General features: G+C 44.5%; 1 protein-coding gene across 2 annotated transcripts in view; it reads left to right on the top strand.

Annotated features, from left to right (window-relative positions):
- The window catches only part of zdhhc17 (zinc finger DHHC-type palmitoyltransferase 17), a 94,102-nt gene extending 80,136 nt beyond the window's left edge, over positions 1 to 13,966 (top strand). For both annotated transcript variants that reach the window (XM_067999286.1, XM_067999285.1), the window contains 6 exons: positions 4,596 to 4,658; positions 5,262 to 5,355; positions 9,197 to 9,280; positions 9,367 to 9,524; positions 11,259 to 11,353; positions 11,472 to 13,966. In XM_067999286.1, the coding sequence (XP_067855387.1) occupies positions 4,596 to 4,658; positions 5,262 to 5,355; positions 9,197 to 9,280; positions 9,367 to 9,524; positions 11,259 to 11,353; positions 11,472 to 11,610 (633 nt within the window). In that variant the 3' untranslated portion in view covers positions 11,611 to 13,966. The remainder of the gene's footprint in view (positions 1 to 4,595; positions 4,659 to 5,261; positions 5,356 to 9,196; positions 9,281 to 9,366; positions 9,525 to 11,258; positions 11,354 to 11,471) is intronic.
- Positions 13,967 to 15,261: the final 1,295 nt, after the last annotated feature.

The raw sequence follows: 15,261 nt of genomic DNA, 5'->3' as shown, positions 1-15,261 counted from the left end.
AGACATGACGTGGTAAGTGTAACAGGCTTGGGAGGAACAGGCGACTTTGGACCTGTGATTCTCAAAGCTGTTCACCATTGGGGTTTTTCTCCTCGCCTCATGTCTGTTATAGACTAATTACGTAGAGTCTACAGCACAGAAACAGGCCATTCGGCCCAACTGGTCTATGCCGGCATTTATGCTCCACACGAGCCTCCTCCCACCCCTCTTCATCTAACCCTATCAGCATATGGATTGAGATTGATTGCGACTAACAGGATGGTAGAAGGCGAACTAGATGGACCTTGGTCATTTTTTATCTAACAATTTGTATGTTCGTTCATGGCTGTTCTGATCCAGGGGATAGGGGTGGAAGAAGGAACTACATCGTGGGAGGCTAAACCAGCACTGGGAGGCCAGGAGCAGTTGTGAGAGCAGCGGGCCCCGATTTTAAAGGGAGTGGGGAGCGGGAATGGTGCGCGCGATCCCCAAGGTTGGCAACGCACCAGGGGAGTCGAGGGACGTGGAGGCCCGGCCGATCTTGACGGCAGGGCCTTATTACGTTGCTGGAGTCGCCCGCCCACTACCCGGCCGGAGGGCGGGAGCGGGAATTTGGCAGCATGAAGTTGCAGCCGGTGACCTGTGGGAGTGGTCCCCGGCAGTCAGTGGGAGGAAGGGGTCTAGAGGTGATCGGGGTGGGGGGGCGGTTCCAGTGCAGTCGGTGGGGAGGCCGGGGCTGGGGAGAGAACTCCTGCTCCTCCTGGCCCACAAGTAGTTCTGGCAAAAGTAACTTTTTAAAACTCTTCTGGCCAGCCGGTGTGGACCTGCTGTCTGTCTCCAGACAGAGTGGGACTCCCCCTGACTTTTTTTTTTAAGATCACGTCGCGGTTTGAAAGTCGCCGAAGATGATATTGCACTGGGTGGGAACGGAGCGACCTGGGCCTAATTTTAATCCCTCCCCAGCACCGTTCTCACTGGGCGAGGTGGGTTAACATCGAGGACACGGAATTTGATAATGGTGCCTGTGCATCCCTGCCCTACTTAACTAGCTCTGAAGTGGGTCTGGGGCCAGTTACAAGTTTGTAAGTCCACCATGGTGGGTTAACGAAACACATGTCAAATTCTTTAGAGCCTGCATAATAAATGAGACATAACTCTTGCAAACTAAGCAGGGTAAGAAAAAGACTTTGAAAACCTGCCAACTTGATAAGGAGGTGACCACATCACTGGTTGTAAATGTCCATTGATTCAGGGTGTGTTTTATGGATTGTTCAACTAACTATTTGTGACCTGTTAATTTTGATGATCTGTGTTAAAATGTCACAGATGTTTAGTGTAACTTGTGAGGTGGCGATTGTTTTTAAAATTGCATATGATTTTTTTAAAAGATGTATAACTTTTTACAAGGATGTTAGTGCTGGGGAAATGAAACTCGGGCATTCAGTGTCAGCAGATCAGGTAGGGTACAGCCAGGGGCAGAGGAAAATTCCCTCTACTCCGCCCCATGAATGCGTCCGAACCCCAAACTTCAGGAAGGCAACCCCTCTGCACCACTGTGGCCTTTTTGCCACTTCCCACACCTGTGGCCTCTGAGTTACAGTTCAGTGCCCATTGCCCACTAGGAGCTAGATTGAGACTCACTTCACATTCGGACCCTTACAGCCAACATGCGAGAGACAAGGACTTTCATCCCATCAGCGTATGGTAGATTACTGCAGTGCCGTACTGAGGAAGTGCTGCACTTTTGGAGGTGCCGTCTTTCGGATGAGACGTTAAATCGAGGCCCTGTCTGCCCCCTCAGGTGGACATAAAAGATCCCACAGTACTATTCGAAGAAGAACAGGGGAGTTCTGAGCAATATTTATCCCTCAACCAACATCACTAAAACAGATTATCTGGTCGTTATCACATTGCTGTTTGTGGGACCTTGCTGTGCGCAAATTGGCTGCTGCGTTTCCTACATTACAGCAGTGACTACACTTCAAAAATACTTGATTGGCTGAAAAGCGGTTTGGGACATCATGAGGTCATGAAAAGCGCAATATAAATGCAAGTTCTTTCTTTTTCTTTGACTGCAGTCGAAGTGTTAGGATCCCAGAAGGACCAAGTTTGTTGTATTCAAACTTGGTTACATAAAAAAATACAGCATCTTATACAGCCCAAACCTGGCGGCCGATTTGCACACAGTCGGATCCCACACACCACAAATGAACGACCAGATAATTAGTTCTTGGTGATGATGTCTGAGGGATGAATGCGAGTCGGGGCAATTGGATCTGTTTAAAAGGGGAACGGGGCCTCAGATTAATTTCTCAGGCAAACAGGCTGTGAAGTGCAGTGAAATGTCGGCCTTAACAATTTTCTCAAGTCTGGGAGCAGGACTTGAACCTGCAACCCTCCTTACTCAGGCGAGAATGCTGTCACTGAGCCAAGCTGACACTCCACTTATTACATTGCTGCAGTAACAGGGCCGCAACTGGGGGACCTCAAGAGCTTATCTAATTTTACTTCTGCAGTACCCGAACTAGCCTCCACATCTTCTGTTGTTAGCACTGAGCTATACCGATTGCTCTGTTCAGTGAGAGATCTTGGTCAGCTAACAACAGCGCTGAATCCTTTCGCTCCACAAATCACATTCTAAACAATCGCAAAGAGCTTCTTTTCCTTAAAATGACCCCCGGCAGGCAGCGAGAGACTGTCTCGCCCTCTCACTGGCTTCTTTGCTGAAACTCGAATCTTTCTGATAACCCACCAGTCTTGGGTTGAAGAAGTGCTGCAAGGTTTTCTCACGCGCTCCCTGACCGTTTGATCCGCAGGCGTTTCAGGGCCTATGAGATTTCTCAGTGAGATTTTTTTATTCCCATGAGAATCGGGAGCATGGAGGCCTTTCCTGCTCGATCTAATTCGGTCAGTGCTTATTCAGTATAAGTTACAGAGTTCAGTATAGCTGGATGAGAGCGCAACATAAAGCTTCCTCAGTCGGCAATCTCTTTTACCTGAGTTGTATAGTTAGAGCAAATATAGCTGCCATTTTCTAAAAGTAGCCACCTTAAATTGAGCTTAATGTGGGAAAATGTGAACTTGTCCACTTTGGCAAGAGGAATAGAAAAGCAGAATATTATTTAAATGGAGAGAGATTGTAGATCTTTTGAGGTACAGAGGGATCTGGGTGTCCTCGTACATGAATCACAAAAAGTTAGTATGTAGGTACTGCAAGTGATTAGGAAGGCAAATGGAATGTTGTCATTTATTGCAAGGGGAATGGAAGATAAAAGTAGAGATGTTTTGCTACAGTTGTACAGGGCATTGGCGAGACCACATCTAGAATACTCTGCGCAGTTTTGGTCTCCTTATTTAAGAAAGGACATAATTGCTTTGGAGGCGGTTCAGAGAAGGTTCACTCGACTGATTCCTGGGATGAGGGTTTATCTTATGAGGAAAGGTTGGACAAGTTGGGCCTGTATAAACTGGAGTTTAGAAGAATGAGAGGTGATCTTATTGAAACAGATAAGATCCTGAGGGGATGTTTCCCCTTGTGGGAGAGACAAGAACTAGGGGCCACAGTTTATTAAAAAAAAGGGTCTCCCATTTAAGATAGTGATGAGGAGAAATTTTTTTCTCTGAAGGTCGTGAGTCTATGGAACTCCCTCCCCCAGAGAGCGGTGGAGGCAGGGTCATTGAATATTTTTTAAGGCTGAGTGAGTTAGATTCCTGATTAACAAGGGAGTCAAAGGTTATAGTAGGTAGACGGGAAAGTAGGGTTGAGGCCACAATCAGATCAGCCATGATTTTATCAAATGGGCAGAGCAGGCTTGAGGGGCCGAATGGCCTACTCCTGCTCTTAATTCGTATGTTTGTACCTGCTCAAATCAAAAAAAAACTTGAGCTCCTCCTGGTGGCTGCATCAGATATTGTCTTGGCCAGTGGGAGCTAACACATTTATTTTGTGACTATTTTAGATTCTTATCTAGATGGCTAAATAGAGTACCTGGAAGCATTCCAATTTTTGTGGGTTTTGAAGTGGGGGCGCTGGGAAGGAGAGAAGGCAAGCCAAAATTGGCAGGCGAACCAATGGAACGTAGGAACAGGAGTAGGCCATTTAGCCCCTCGAGGCTGTTCCGCTATTCAATGAGACCATGGTTGATCTGCAGTGGGCATCGAGATGACCATTGCATAACAGCATTGAAGGTCATAAGGAAACTAAGGTCCCAGACCATGTCTCCCACACAGCTGAATTAGGACAGTGAGGGTGAAAATGTTTTTAAAAACTCCATTTGACCGGTCCAGCTATAGGAGTATATCTCATCGTGTGAAATAGCTTAGCATTCGAGCTAAGGACAGAAAATGCTGGAAACCACTCAGCAGGTCAGGGCAGCACTTGTGGAGAGAGAAACAGAGTTAACGCTTCAGGTCGATGACCTTTCGTCAGAACTGCTGAGTCATGGACCTGAAACGTTAACACTGTTTCTGTGTCCACAGATGCTGCCTGACTTGCTGAGTATTTCCAGCATTTTCTGTTTTTATTACAGATCTGCAGCATTTTGCTTTTGTTTTAGCGTTCGAGCTTTGTGCAAAACATTACTGATTTCTGCTGTTCTGTTTCTCTTGTATCACAGACAATAGTGGAGCTGGCTGAATCTGGGCATTTGGATCTGAGCATATTTTGCAGTACTTGTTTGGTAAGCTATGACATGCTCTTCCATTTGGTTTGCATAAGAAGAAACCTATTCCATTCTCCAGATGCTTTTCTCTATTCTAGCCGGAAATACTTAATTGGGGGATTACACATAGCCGAATCCACCACAGGCAGTATTTCATGAAGCTCAAGTAGCCACTTGTGGAATCTAAAAAATAATTATATTGTTGCTGGTTTTTGTAGACTTCATGTTTAATTCTGACATCTTAAAAAGCAAACCAACTGCTTATTAAAAAAGTTTACTCTTTAAATTTGGGCATTTTGTCCTTTAGAAAAATACCTTTATTATAACGAGAACAGCTGATCGTTGGCAGATCAGACATTAACGTCTTTGGCTCCACTGCCTCACTAGAGTCCTGTTTCTTCCCTCCCCTGAGAATGCTGTTGCTACTGTTCCCAATGCCTGGGCTGTTTGTTTATTTGTTTTCCAAGGCACATGGGCGGACAAAGAGACCCCCCCAAAATAAAGTCAGCAGCATCTGCAAGTTGAGAGACATATACCACACCCGGTAGCTACAAAAATGTTTGCGTTCTTTGACAAGTATATAACACTCTGTTTCAACACGGTTTTATGTCTTCTGACCAGATCCAGAAGCCCGTTCGGTCCAAGCACTGTGCTGTGTGCAACAGGTGCATCGCAAAGTTCGATCACCACTGCCCATGGGTTGGTAATTGTGTGGGTAAGTCACAGCATTCATACTGAATTCTAAAACAACTGGGGGAAATGTAGTCAGAGATAATCCCAAAGGGCAACTGAAAGACTAGGCAAAATTGGAATTGCATCGAATGTACGGCACAGAAAAAGGCCATTCGGCCCAACTGGTCCATGCTGGTGTTTATGCTCGACAGGAGCCTCCTCCCTCCCTACTTCATCTCACCCTATCAGCATATCCTTCTATTCCTTTCTCCCCCATGTACTTATCTAGCTTCCCCTTAAATGCATCTGTGCTATTTGCCTCAACTGCTCCATGTGGAAGCGAGTTCCACATTCTAACCATTCTCTGGGTAAAGAAGTTTCTCCTGAATTCCTTATTCGTGACTATCGTAAACTAATGGCCCCTAGTTTTGGATTCCCCCCATAAGTGGAAACAACATCTCTCTTTCTACCCTATCAAACCCCTTCATAATTTTAAAGACCTCTATTAGGTCACCCCTTAGCCTTTTCTTTTCAAGAGTAAAGAGCCCCAGCTTGTTGAGTCATTCCTGATAGTTATAACCTCTCAGTTCTGGTATTATCCTTGTTAATCTTTTTTTGCACCTTCTCCAGTGCATCTTTATCCTTTTTGTAATATGGAGGCCAGAACTCTGCATAGTACTCTTAAGTGTGCTTTTAAAGATTACACTAGAGGCAGTACATTTAAAATGCGTAAATGTAGAAAGGGTTAATGCCAAAACCCAGACCTCACTGTGTGAGGTTGAGCAAGTAGGAAGGAAGGAAAAACAAACACTAGTCTGGATTTCCCAATCAGTGTTGCTTTAGCACCTGCGTTGAACCCATTTATTTTAAATGATTTAATGACCATTGGAAAATTTGGGCTGCTGCATTTTAAACAGTTTAAGGAGCAAGGTTGGAAAGAATGCAAGAGATGATATGAGGATAACCAGGGATGTAAAGAACAAATTGGACAAACAAATCCCAGTGAATCTTGAGAAATAAAAAGATAATCTTTAGATACATTCAGAGTGGGTAGGATGCTAAACATTAATCGTTAGCTCATCTTTAAGATTAATTTTAATAATCAATAAGTCAGCATTGTAGCTGCAATTTATTAAACAGCCACTTCACAAGTGTTTTTAACTCCACAATTCATCTGTACCATCTCCAAACTGTGAAGTAGAATGGCGAGGGTTCATTAGAGCTCATGGAGCAAGCAGTCATCCAAAAACCATCATTATCATCTTGGACCAAGTGGATTGTGTCTAAAAGTAGTGAAGGGTAGAAATTTGATTAGGGTGGGGTGTGTGGTGCAGTTCTTCTAGTAGAAATATTGTAAAATATAATTGCAGATGGGTTAAGAAATAGGAGAGCAGGAGTAGGCCAGACAGCCCTCGAGCCTGCTTCGCCATTCAATAAGATCATGGCTGATCTTCCACCACAACTCCGCTTTCACCATATCCCTTGATTCCCTTAGTGTCCAAAAATCTATCCATCTCAGCCTTGAATATACTCAACGACTGGGCATCCACAGCCCTCTGGGGTGGAGAATTCCAAAGATTCACAACCTTCTGAGCGGAGAAATTTTTCCCAACCTCAGTCCTAAATGGCTGACCCCTCATCTTAAGACTATTCCCCCTAGTTCTAGACTCTCCAGCCAGGAGAAACAGCCTCTCAGCATCTGCCCTTGTAACAAAGGACAACCTAGTCTGAAGCGTACACCTGGATATTCTACGCTTCTCCGCTGAATGTCTGCACCAGGAGGGTATTTCAATCCATTATAAAAAGTAAACAATTTGAAGAATAGCTAGTGGAATTGAAATAAATCCAAGTTAACACGGATTTCTGGACTTTTGCTGGCGCATCTTGTTTGCTGGATATGTATCGTACATTTTGCATTTCAAGAAGTTAGGGTCTCTCGTACGAGACTTGTGGCTAAAATGTCTTGTGGATTAAGGGGAAAGTTGTAACCATGATAAAGATACAGGGCAGTGAGGTCAGTTCTGATCCAGCCCAGGCAGATATGAATAGTTGCAGCTTTCCAAGGGATTGCTTTCTGGGACCCGGATGGTCATAATATTAATGGTCGTGATGAGGAATGTCCATCTGTGGATTATACTAAATTGTGTTGGAGAGCACGGTATTTTGTGGCAGGATATAACTTAAAGACGTATTTACACAATATCTTTGCAAAGGAATGATCCTTAAAAAGAATGCACAAAACCACGCAATAATTCCATAGAAATGAATGGAGGACACTTTTAAAATTGCATACTTGAGAAAGATGGAGGGACAGATATTCCTCTTGCTGCGCTTGGGCTCAAAGAGTCTCCTTGTGTCTGTGCATACAGGAACATTGGGTGGGGAGGATTGTGCGCACATAACAGAGCCCGCCTCATTCTCCGTTCATTAATTTAAATGGACAGAAAACTGAGTGGGTTCAGTTCACCAGTGTGTGATCCACCTCACTCGATTTCCCTCTATGTACCGTAACTCGGCGTTCCACCGCACCCAAATACAACAAGAGAAAAATTTGCTCGTAAGTTTCACCATCTAGAAGGGCAAGGGCAGCAGGTACATGGGAACACCCTCATCTCCAAGTTCCCCTCCAAGTCACACATCATCCCAACTTGGACATATATCGGCCGTTCCTTCGTCGGTTGCTGGGTCAAAATCCCGGAACTCCCTACCTAACGACAGCACTGTGGGAGCACCTTCGTCACACGGACAGCAACGGTTCAAGAAGAAGGCCCACCATCACCACCTCAAGGGCAATAAATGCTGGTCTTGTTCGCGACGCCCATATCCCAAAGAAAGATATATTTTAAAAAATCAGAATCGATTGTATTGCTATGTGTAGGCTTTGTTTACAACATCATAACTTCAAATGTCTGAGAGACATTCATACGAACATACGAATTAAAAGTAGGAATAGGCCATTCAGCCCCTCGAGCCTGTTCTGCCATTTGATAAGATCATGGCTGATTCGATTGTGACCTAAACCCTACTTTCCTGTCTAGCTACTATAACCTTTGACTCCCTTGTTAATCAGGAATCTATCTAACTCAGCCTTAAAAATATTCAATGACCCTGCCTCCACCGCTCTCTGGGGAAGGGAGTTCCACAGACTCACGACCCTCAGAGAGAGAAAATTTCTCCTCACCTCCGTCTTAAATGGGAGTCCCCTTATTTTTAAACTGTGGCCCCTAGTTCCAGTCTCTCCCACAAGGGGAAACATCCTCTCAGCATCTACCCCTTCCAGTCCCCTCAGGATCTTATATGTTTCAGTATGATCACCTCTCATTCTTCTGAACTCCAGTGTATACAGGCCCAACTTGTCCAACCTTTTCTCATAAGATAACCCCCTCATCCCAGGAGTCAGTCGAGTGAACCTTCTCTGAACCGCCTCTAAAGCAATTATGTTCTTTCTTAAATAACCTTTGTGTCATCAGCAAATTTAGCAACCATACATTCGGTCCCTTCATCCAAGTCATTGATATAGATTGAAAATAAATTCATCCGTCAGGAACATTTAATAATCTTTGATGTGGTGTTCTGAAAAGTCGTATCTTGACAGAATCATAGGATCTTACAATTTGGAAGACGGCCATTCGGCCCATTGTGCCTGTGCCGGCTCTTTGAAAGAGCTATCCAATTAGTCCCACTCTCCCTCTGCTCTTCCCCTATAGCCCTATAATTTTCTCCCCTTCCAAGTATTTATCCAATTCTAATTGTTGTAATGTTAAGATTTTTTTTTTTGTTACTGAATCAAACAGCACTTTGTGAAGATACAGTACTGTCTCCCGTCAGCTGTTCAAATCGTACAACCTCCTGAAGTTACAGCTGAACATTCTGTCTCTTTCTAGGAGCAGGGAACCACAGATACTTCATTGGATACCTGTTCTTCTTATTAGGCATGATCATTTGGATGATTTATGGCTGTTTCTTGTGTAAGTAAAACATAAGGACTAGAATCTGCTCTGCTTTTTTTTTCGCTGGTGGGAGATATTTATGGGTGGTTGTGTTTTTACTTCAGACTGGAGCGTCCACTGTGAGACCAGCTACCAGAAGGACGGGTTCTGGACATACGTCACTGAAATTGCAAGCTGCTCTCCGTGGATTTTCTGGATGTTTCTGAACAGTCTCTTTCACTTCCTGTGGGTAGCTGTGTTACTCATGTGTCAGATGTATCAGGTAAACAGGAAAATTCCTTTTTTTCCCCAATTTCAGGTCCGTTAGATTGCAGCCGTTGAACTTTGCGGCTTTGTGCCTCTCAAGTAACGTCTTGAATTGCAGTATTTGCTCCTCGGTTTTCCCCTGTGGCATGTGCTGTACCCAGCCAAAGAAACTCCTAACTGGCAGCGTGCTTTTATTTTGCCACTTGATATATTCCCTGTCTGGACGAGGAGATTGGAATCTCACCATGAAAGGGGTTCATGAGCATGAATCTCATTTTGCACCATTTCGTAGCAGCTCCCAGCAAGATTGTGTTGAGATCTAAGATTTTTCTTTCTTTTTAAAAAAAGAGCTTCCAGCTCTTTCACTTTTGATCGGCTAGGGGGGTGGGCACGTTACTCTTCCACTTTCTCCCCTTTATGAGCCTCCCTTCCCTACTTCAGACACTATTCTCAGATGGAAGGCCAGGCAGGTCACCTGCCTCTGGGTCGCCATTGATGCCATCAATTGTGAGAGTGCAACTCTGGTTGACTTTTTTGCCACTGATATTTTCCCCAACTGGGTGAGGAGATCGGAATCTCACCTTGAGGGGGATTCACAAGCGTGAGTCTTATTTTCCATCATTTCGTGGTTGTGCTGATTTTTTTCTTTTAACCTCGTGTTGACCTGCGAACACTGACCCACATTCTACCAGTCTGCAGCACTGCATCACTTGATCAGCTCAAACACGCTGGAAAATGTTTCTTTGCTCTCCAGTTAGATTTAATCTTACCCCCCCTCCCCAACCTTCTGTTGCATCTGATTCCTTCATTGGTACTGCTCCACAAGCTGGCTGCAGTGTGTACTACCTACAGGATGCCCTGCAGCAACTTGCCAAGGCTTCTTCAACAGCCCCTCCCAAACCCACAAGCTCCACTACCCAAGGGCAGCAGGCACATGGGAGCACTATCACCTCCCAGTTCCCCTCCAAGTCACACACCATCCCGACTTGGACACGTATCGGCCGTTCCTTCATCGTCGCTGGGTCAAAATCCTGGAACTCCCTACCCAACAGCACTGTGGGAGCACCTTCACCACACGGACTGCAACGGTTCAAGAAGGCGGCTCACCACCACCTTCTCGAGGGCAGCTAGGAATGGGCAATAAATGCCGGCCTCGCCAGCGATGCCCACGTCCCGAGAATGAATTTTTTAAAAAAATTGATTGTTCTCTTGTGTTTCCCTTGCGCGTTAGCCTCGTCTGAGTGTGTCAGCAGACTATCCGATGTTTGTGGACCTCACTGCTAACTCCGATCCTGTCCCCACCAGGACATTCTGATTAAGGATTGCTGCATTGGAATCTTGGTTGATTTTTTTCCCCTTCCTTAACCCAGAGGTACTGAGGAGCAATTATTGCAGTCCCTATCGGCTCCTCGGCTACGACAAACCAACTCCACACAAACTGACCCAGACCCTTCCCAAGGCTGCGAGGCCCAGAGAAGGAAGCTTTTCTCCTGAGCCGTTGGAACTGAACGGATTTACATTTTTTAAAAAAGTATTCTGTATTATCCCTGTTAATTATTTTTAGATTATTTCCATATATGATTTCCAAAGGGTGAAGCTTGTGTTTTTTGTCTCAATTAAAGAAAAGGCCTTAGAATGGCTCCTTAGAAGTTTAATACAGACAGCTGCACACACGTCAGTTAAAAGTAAACTACTTGCTCAGAGCAATCAATGTTTGAAATGTTAAACGATTTATTTCTGATTGATGAAGATTGCTTGTCTGGGAATAACTACAAACGAACGGATGAATGCAAGGCGATACAAGCACTTTAAAGTTACGACAACCACTATTGAAAGTCCATTCAAGTGAGTACCTATTTGTATAACGCTTCAGTGTGGTATTATCACCATGCACTTTGGTCACTGGGAACTTTGATACATTCATACAATTGAATTCTCTATTCTGTTTTCCCTCTCCCTGCAGCCACGGTTGTATCAGGAACATCATAGACTTCTTCGAATTTAGATGTTTTGGCCTCTTTCGCCCTGTAATGGTGGACTGGACACATCAGTATACAATAGAGTACGACCAGACGACAGGATCTGGCTATCAGCTTGTGTAGTGGGAGCCGTGCCCACAGAACGAGTCATCTCCACCATCAACCCTTCGAACTGGTGCCTGAAAATTTCCTTCATTTTCTTCTCCAATATCAACAATCCAACATGTTGCTAAGAGACGGTCACGTCCTGTGGTACTTTCATCTGGATCAGTCGCATTCAGAAATTAAACAAGGACAGTTTTGCTGCCTGTTTTTTTTTTCCCGGTAACGATCAAATTGAGCTAAAGCCGACGGCAGTAAAGGGACCCTTTATAAAACGACTGCTTTTCACGGGAATTAGTTTTTCATAACATTGTGCTCGCCTCCGATTCCGGAGTGGGAGGAACGGTGAGGCATTGCATCCTGGGACCCCGATTCTCGCCCATTCGTTGAAAAAAAAAATGGCTGCCTCGGGTACCCCAAATTTCGTCTCACTCACCAGGAACGTGCAAAATGCGTCCTGTGCTGCTTGTAAGCATTACTTATATGGTACTTTAAATTTCGTAGCTGAACGGCAGAAATCGATAACCAAGGATACGTGCAGAGGTAAAATGTAACCCCTTTGTATCAGCCCTTAATTGTTTTAAGTACTTTTTTTTTCTCCCCGTTTTAATCATGGTTTTAAAGAATGAATCGATATCGGTCTCGCAGCTCAAAATAAATTAGGTGTTTTAATTCCTGACAGGAAAATCATGAGCTTGCACACCAGTGCTGTCTGTCTCACTCACTTGCCTGCGTTTGGGTGAGCTTGCTCAATTCTAAGGCAGGCTGCACATTAATGAGCTTCGGAACTATTTTTTGGTTGGGGGGTTGGGGGGTGGGGGTGGTGGGAAAGAGGAGGAAGCTGGCATCATCCATCTCACGTCACCAGAACTACATCTCCCACTGGTTAATCATGGAACAGAAGCACCAGTCGTGGAGCGATACGAGCGTCTGTCCTTCTGCCTGAACGGTGCAGGGCGGCGAGCGGCTCTCGTTGGGAGGAGAATGGAGAGAAAAGAAAAAACGCGTCTTTAAAAATATATCTCAACTCGGAGCACTGTAATGCATTTTTACGGCCCTTATTTTTTGGTTTTTGGTTACGATCGTTTATCCACCACTTCCTGGAAACTCTTAACGTTTACAGACAGTTGTGAGTTTGCTGAGATAATGAGCTCAAGAAAACCTTGTGCAAAAACGCTTGACATCAGCTCTTCGAGCCAGTGTAAAGATTGGTTGTATCTGTACATAAATTATTTATCAACTAGTTTTACCAGTGCGTAATTTTGTCAGTGTTAGTTTGGAGCTGCGAACTTGATTTTCACTCAACCAAGAGAGGGGGGAAAAAAAAGTGTAGGAATGTAGTTCATTTGCTTCTGGTGGTGCTGCTGTTGATAGCTTATCAACCCACTGAATTCACTGCATGTCTGATGCTTGGCAAAAAAAAAAGAAAAAATGGCAGCTCCCTAGACCGTAGGACATAAAGCATCACAACAGCTTACAGTGGAGTGTTATCTCAGCTTCTTCCCTTTAGTAGGAAGAATCAGTGAATTTGTAAATAGTGAGTGTCTTGTGTTTGCAAGTACAAGAATTTTCGGTAGCTGTTTATTTTGTAGTGGAAGCCACGCATAGTTTGTAAGCAACGTACCAGATATCAAGACCTGCAGTATTGTAATATTAGTCAACTTGAATGTTTATATCAGGTTTTAAAAAGATAAACCATCTCTCAGACACATATTTGAGCATATTGCCAGATTGTGCTCACGTGGGATGTAACATCACATCTCCGGAGGTGAAATCAGTCAGGGGTGGTCGCACACGAGAAGCAGTAGTGCGTTGGCGGCCCGTTTTACGCTCTTCCCGATCGACTTCGAAGAGAACGAGAATCGGGCAGGAACGTAAAGCAGGCCGCGGGTGCGTTGTTGCCCCGTTTTACGCTACCTTTCCAAGAAGGATTTCACCCCCTCTAAAGTTTAACACACTGGTATTTATCATGATGACTTTCCCTTTGTACTTCGACTTTTAAATAACCTGTTATTTCTCCTCACTTTGAATTCTGCGGCCACTGTCCCCGCCAGCTATTTTTTTTTGTTTGTGTGTGTGTGTGTGTGTACACCCGAGTTTCATACTCGCAAATAATTAAAGAGTTTTACGTTCCACTAATACATGGGAGACACTACTTTCTGCAAATTGTGAATATTTTTTTGTTTCTGTATGACATTATTTATAATTGTGCCAAGTGTTTTTTTTGCTACTATCCAGACCTTTATGTACAATGTGGAGAACAAAATATAGGACTGTAATATGTTCAATTTAAAAAAAAACTGGCTGTTCTTACAATGGTTGGATCAGTTTGTCAAATTTTGTAAATTATTGAACTAATAAATCAGCTGCATCTAGTCATTCATCGCTATCAAACATGACTTGCTGTCTGTGGGTTATTTTTTTGTGACTCTGCAGTCAGTTGCTGGTAAGAGTTTATATCCATTGTCAGTCCTTTTATTGGATCTTCTTGCTTTTCTTTTCAAATTGTTGTACCTGCTCTAGTTTTTCTTTGCAGAAGTTTGTGCTGTTTTTTTGTTGCAGGCTTTCATTGTTTATTTGTAGCTTTTTCGATGGGAGTTTACCAGCCGTTGTGGCACCGAGTTCTCAAGCAACCCGACTCCGATCCGGCCTCGATCCCGACGAGCCACGGGTTACCGCTACTGACCCTTGCACCATCAGCAGGCTCCCTCGGACCCAGGAACTGCTCGGGCTCCAGCTGGAGGGGCTATAACACAGTGACCGGCCACCTTCCCTGACCAACCTTCCCAGCTGAACCACCCCAGAGGAAACCGGCCGGCCAGATTCCCACGCAATAGACGGTCCCACCGAGGAGATCCACCAGCCCAGTGCAACTGACCATCCCTTTCTCCCCTGCCCCCCCCCAAGCAGCTTTGAGTCATCCGGGCAGACGGAACAAAGTCCAATCATCCGCCTCTTAACGGATTTGTGTCCTCTTGAACTCTCCTCAAAGTTCTTTACAACTTTCCCTCAAGGCACTTGTTGGCTATCGGTCAGTGAACTCCATTTGAAGTTTACCGACATGTCCAAAGAAGTTGAAGACCGAGTGGATTATCCAGTCAGGGAGGAAGTGCTTTAATTTTTTTTTGTGAAGGGTGGTGTCAATATTGTTTATACCATTAGGCACAGGCTTGCCCTCAAAGCATTGCACTTATCATTATATCAGTCCTTGCTTAGACTCCACTCATTCCCCATGTTCTTGCTGTAAGAAGTTGAAGCAGGCCCAGGAACCAATGGTCAATTAGAAATGCAGACCAGAGCTTAATGATTAAAACAAGTGAGGTTTATTCATCCACAGCAGTTGTCTTTAAGTGCAGCGACAAACAAAACAGTAACGGGGATTACTTTCCTGTTTATACACCTTCACTCTCCGTTCCTTCCCCGGCACTGTCCTTCCCTTAACTGAGCTATCTCCTTGCCTTTTATCCTTCCAGGCTGGGAATCATTCCTGATTAAAGGCAATTGAGATTAATGATTTCTTAAAGCTATACCACCTTGGTCATTCTGACATTTTATACAACTTCTTAAAGCTGTACCCTTATCATGGTTTGTGTACTCTCTCACTGTTACATGCCCCCCCCCCCCCCCCCCCGCAGGCCAGCAAAGATCCAGGGGCTCAAACAATTTTTGACA

The sequence above is a fragment of the Heptranchias perlo genome, chromosome 18, assembly GCF_035084215.1.
Source record: "Heptranchias perlo isolate sHepPer1 chromosome 18, sHepPer1.hap1, whole genome shotgun sequence".
NCBI lineage: Eukaryota > Metazoa > Chordata > Chondrichthyes > Hexanchiformes > Hexanchidae > Heptranchias > Heptranchias perlo.
Note: the sequence above shows the minus strand (reverse complement) of the source record. Positions and strands in the feature narration are given on the sequence as shown.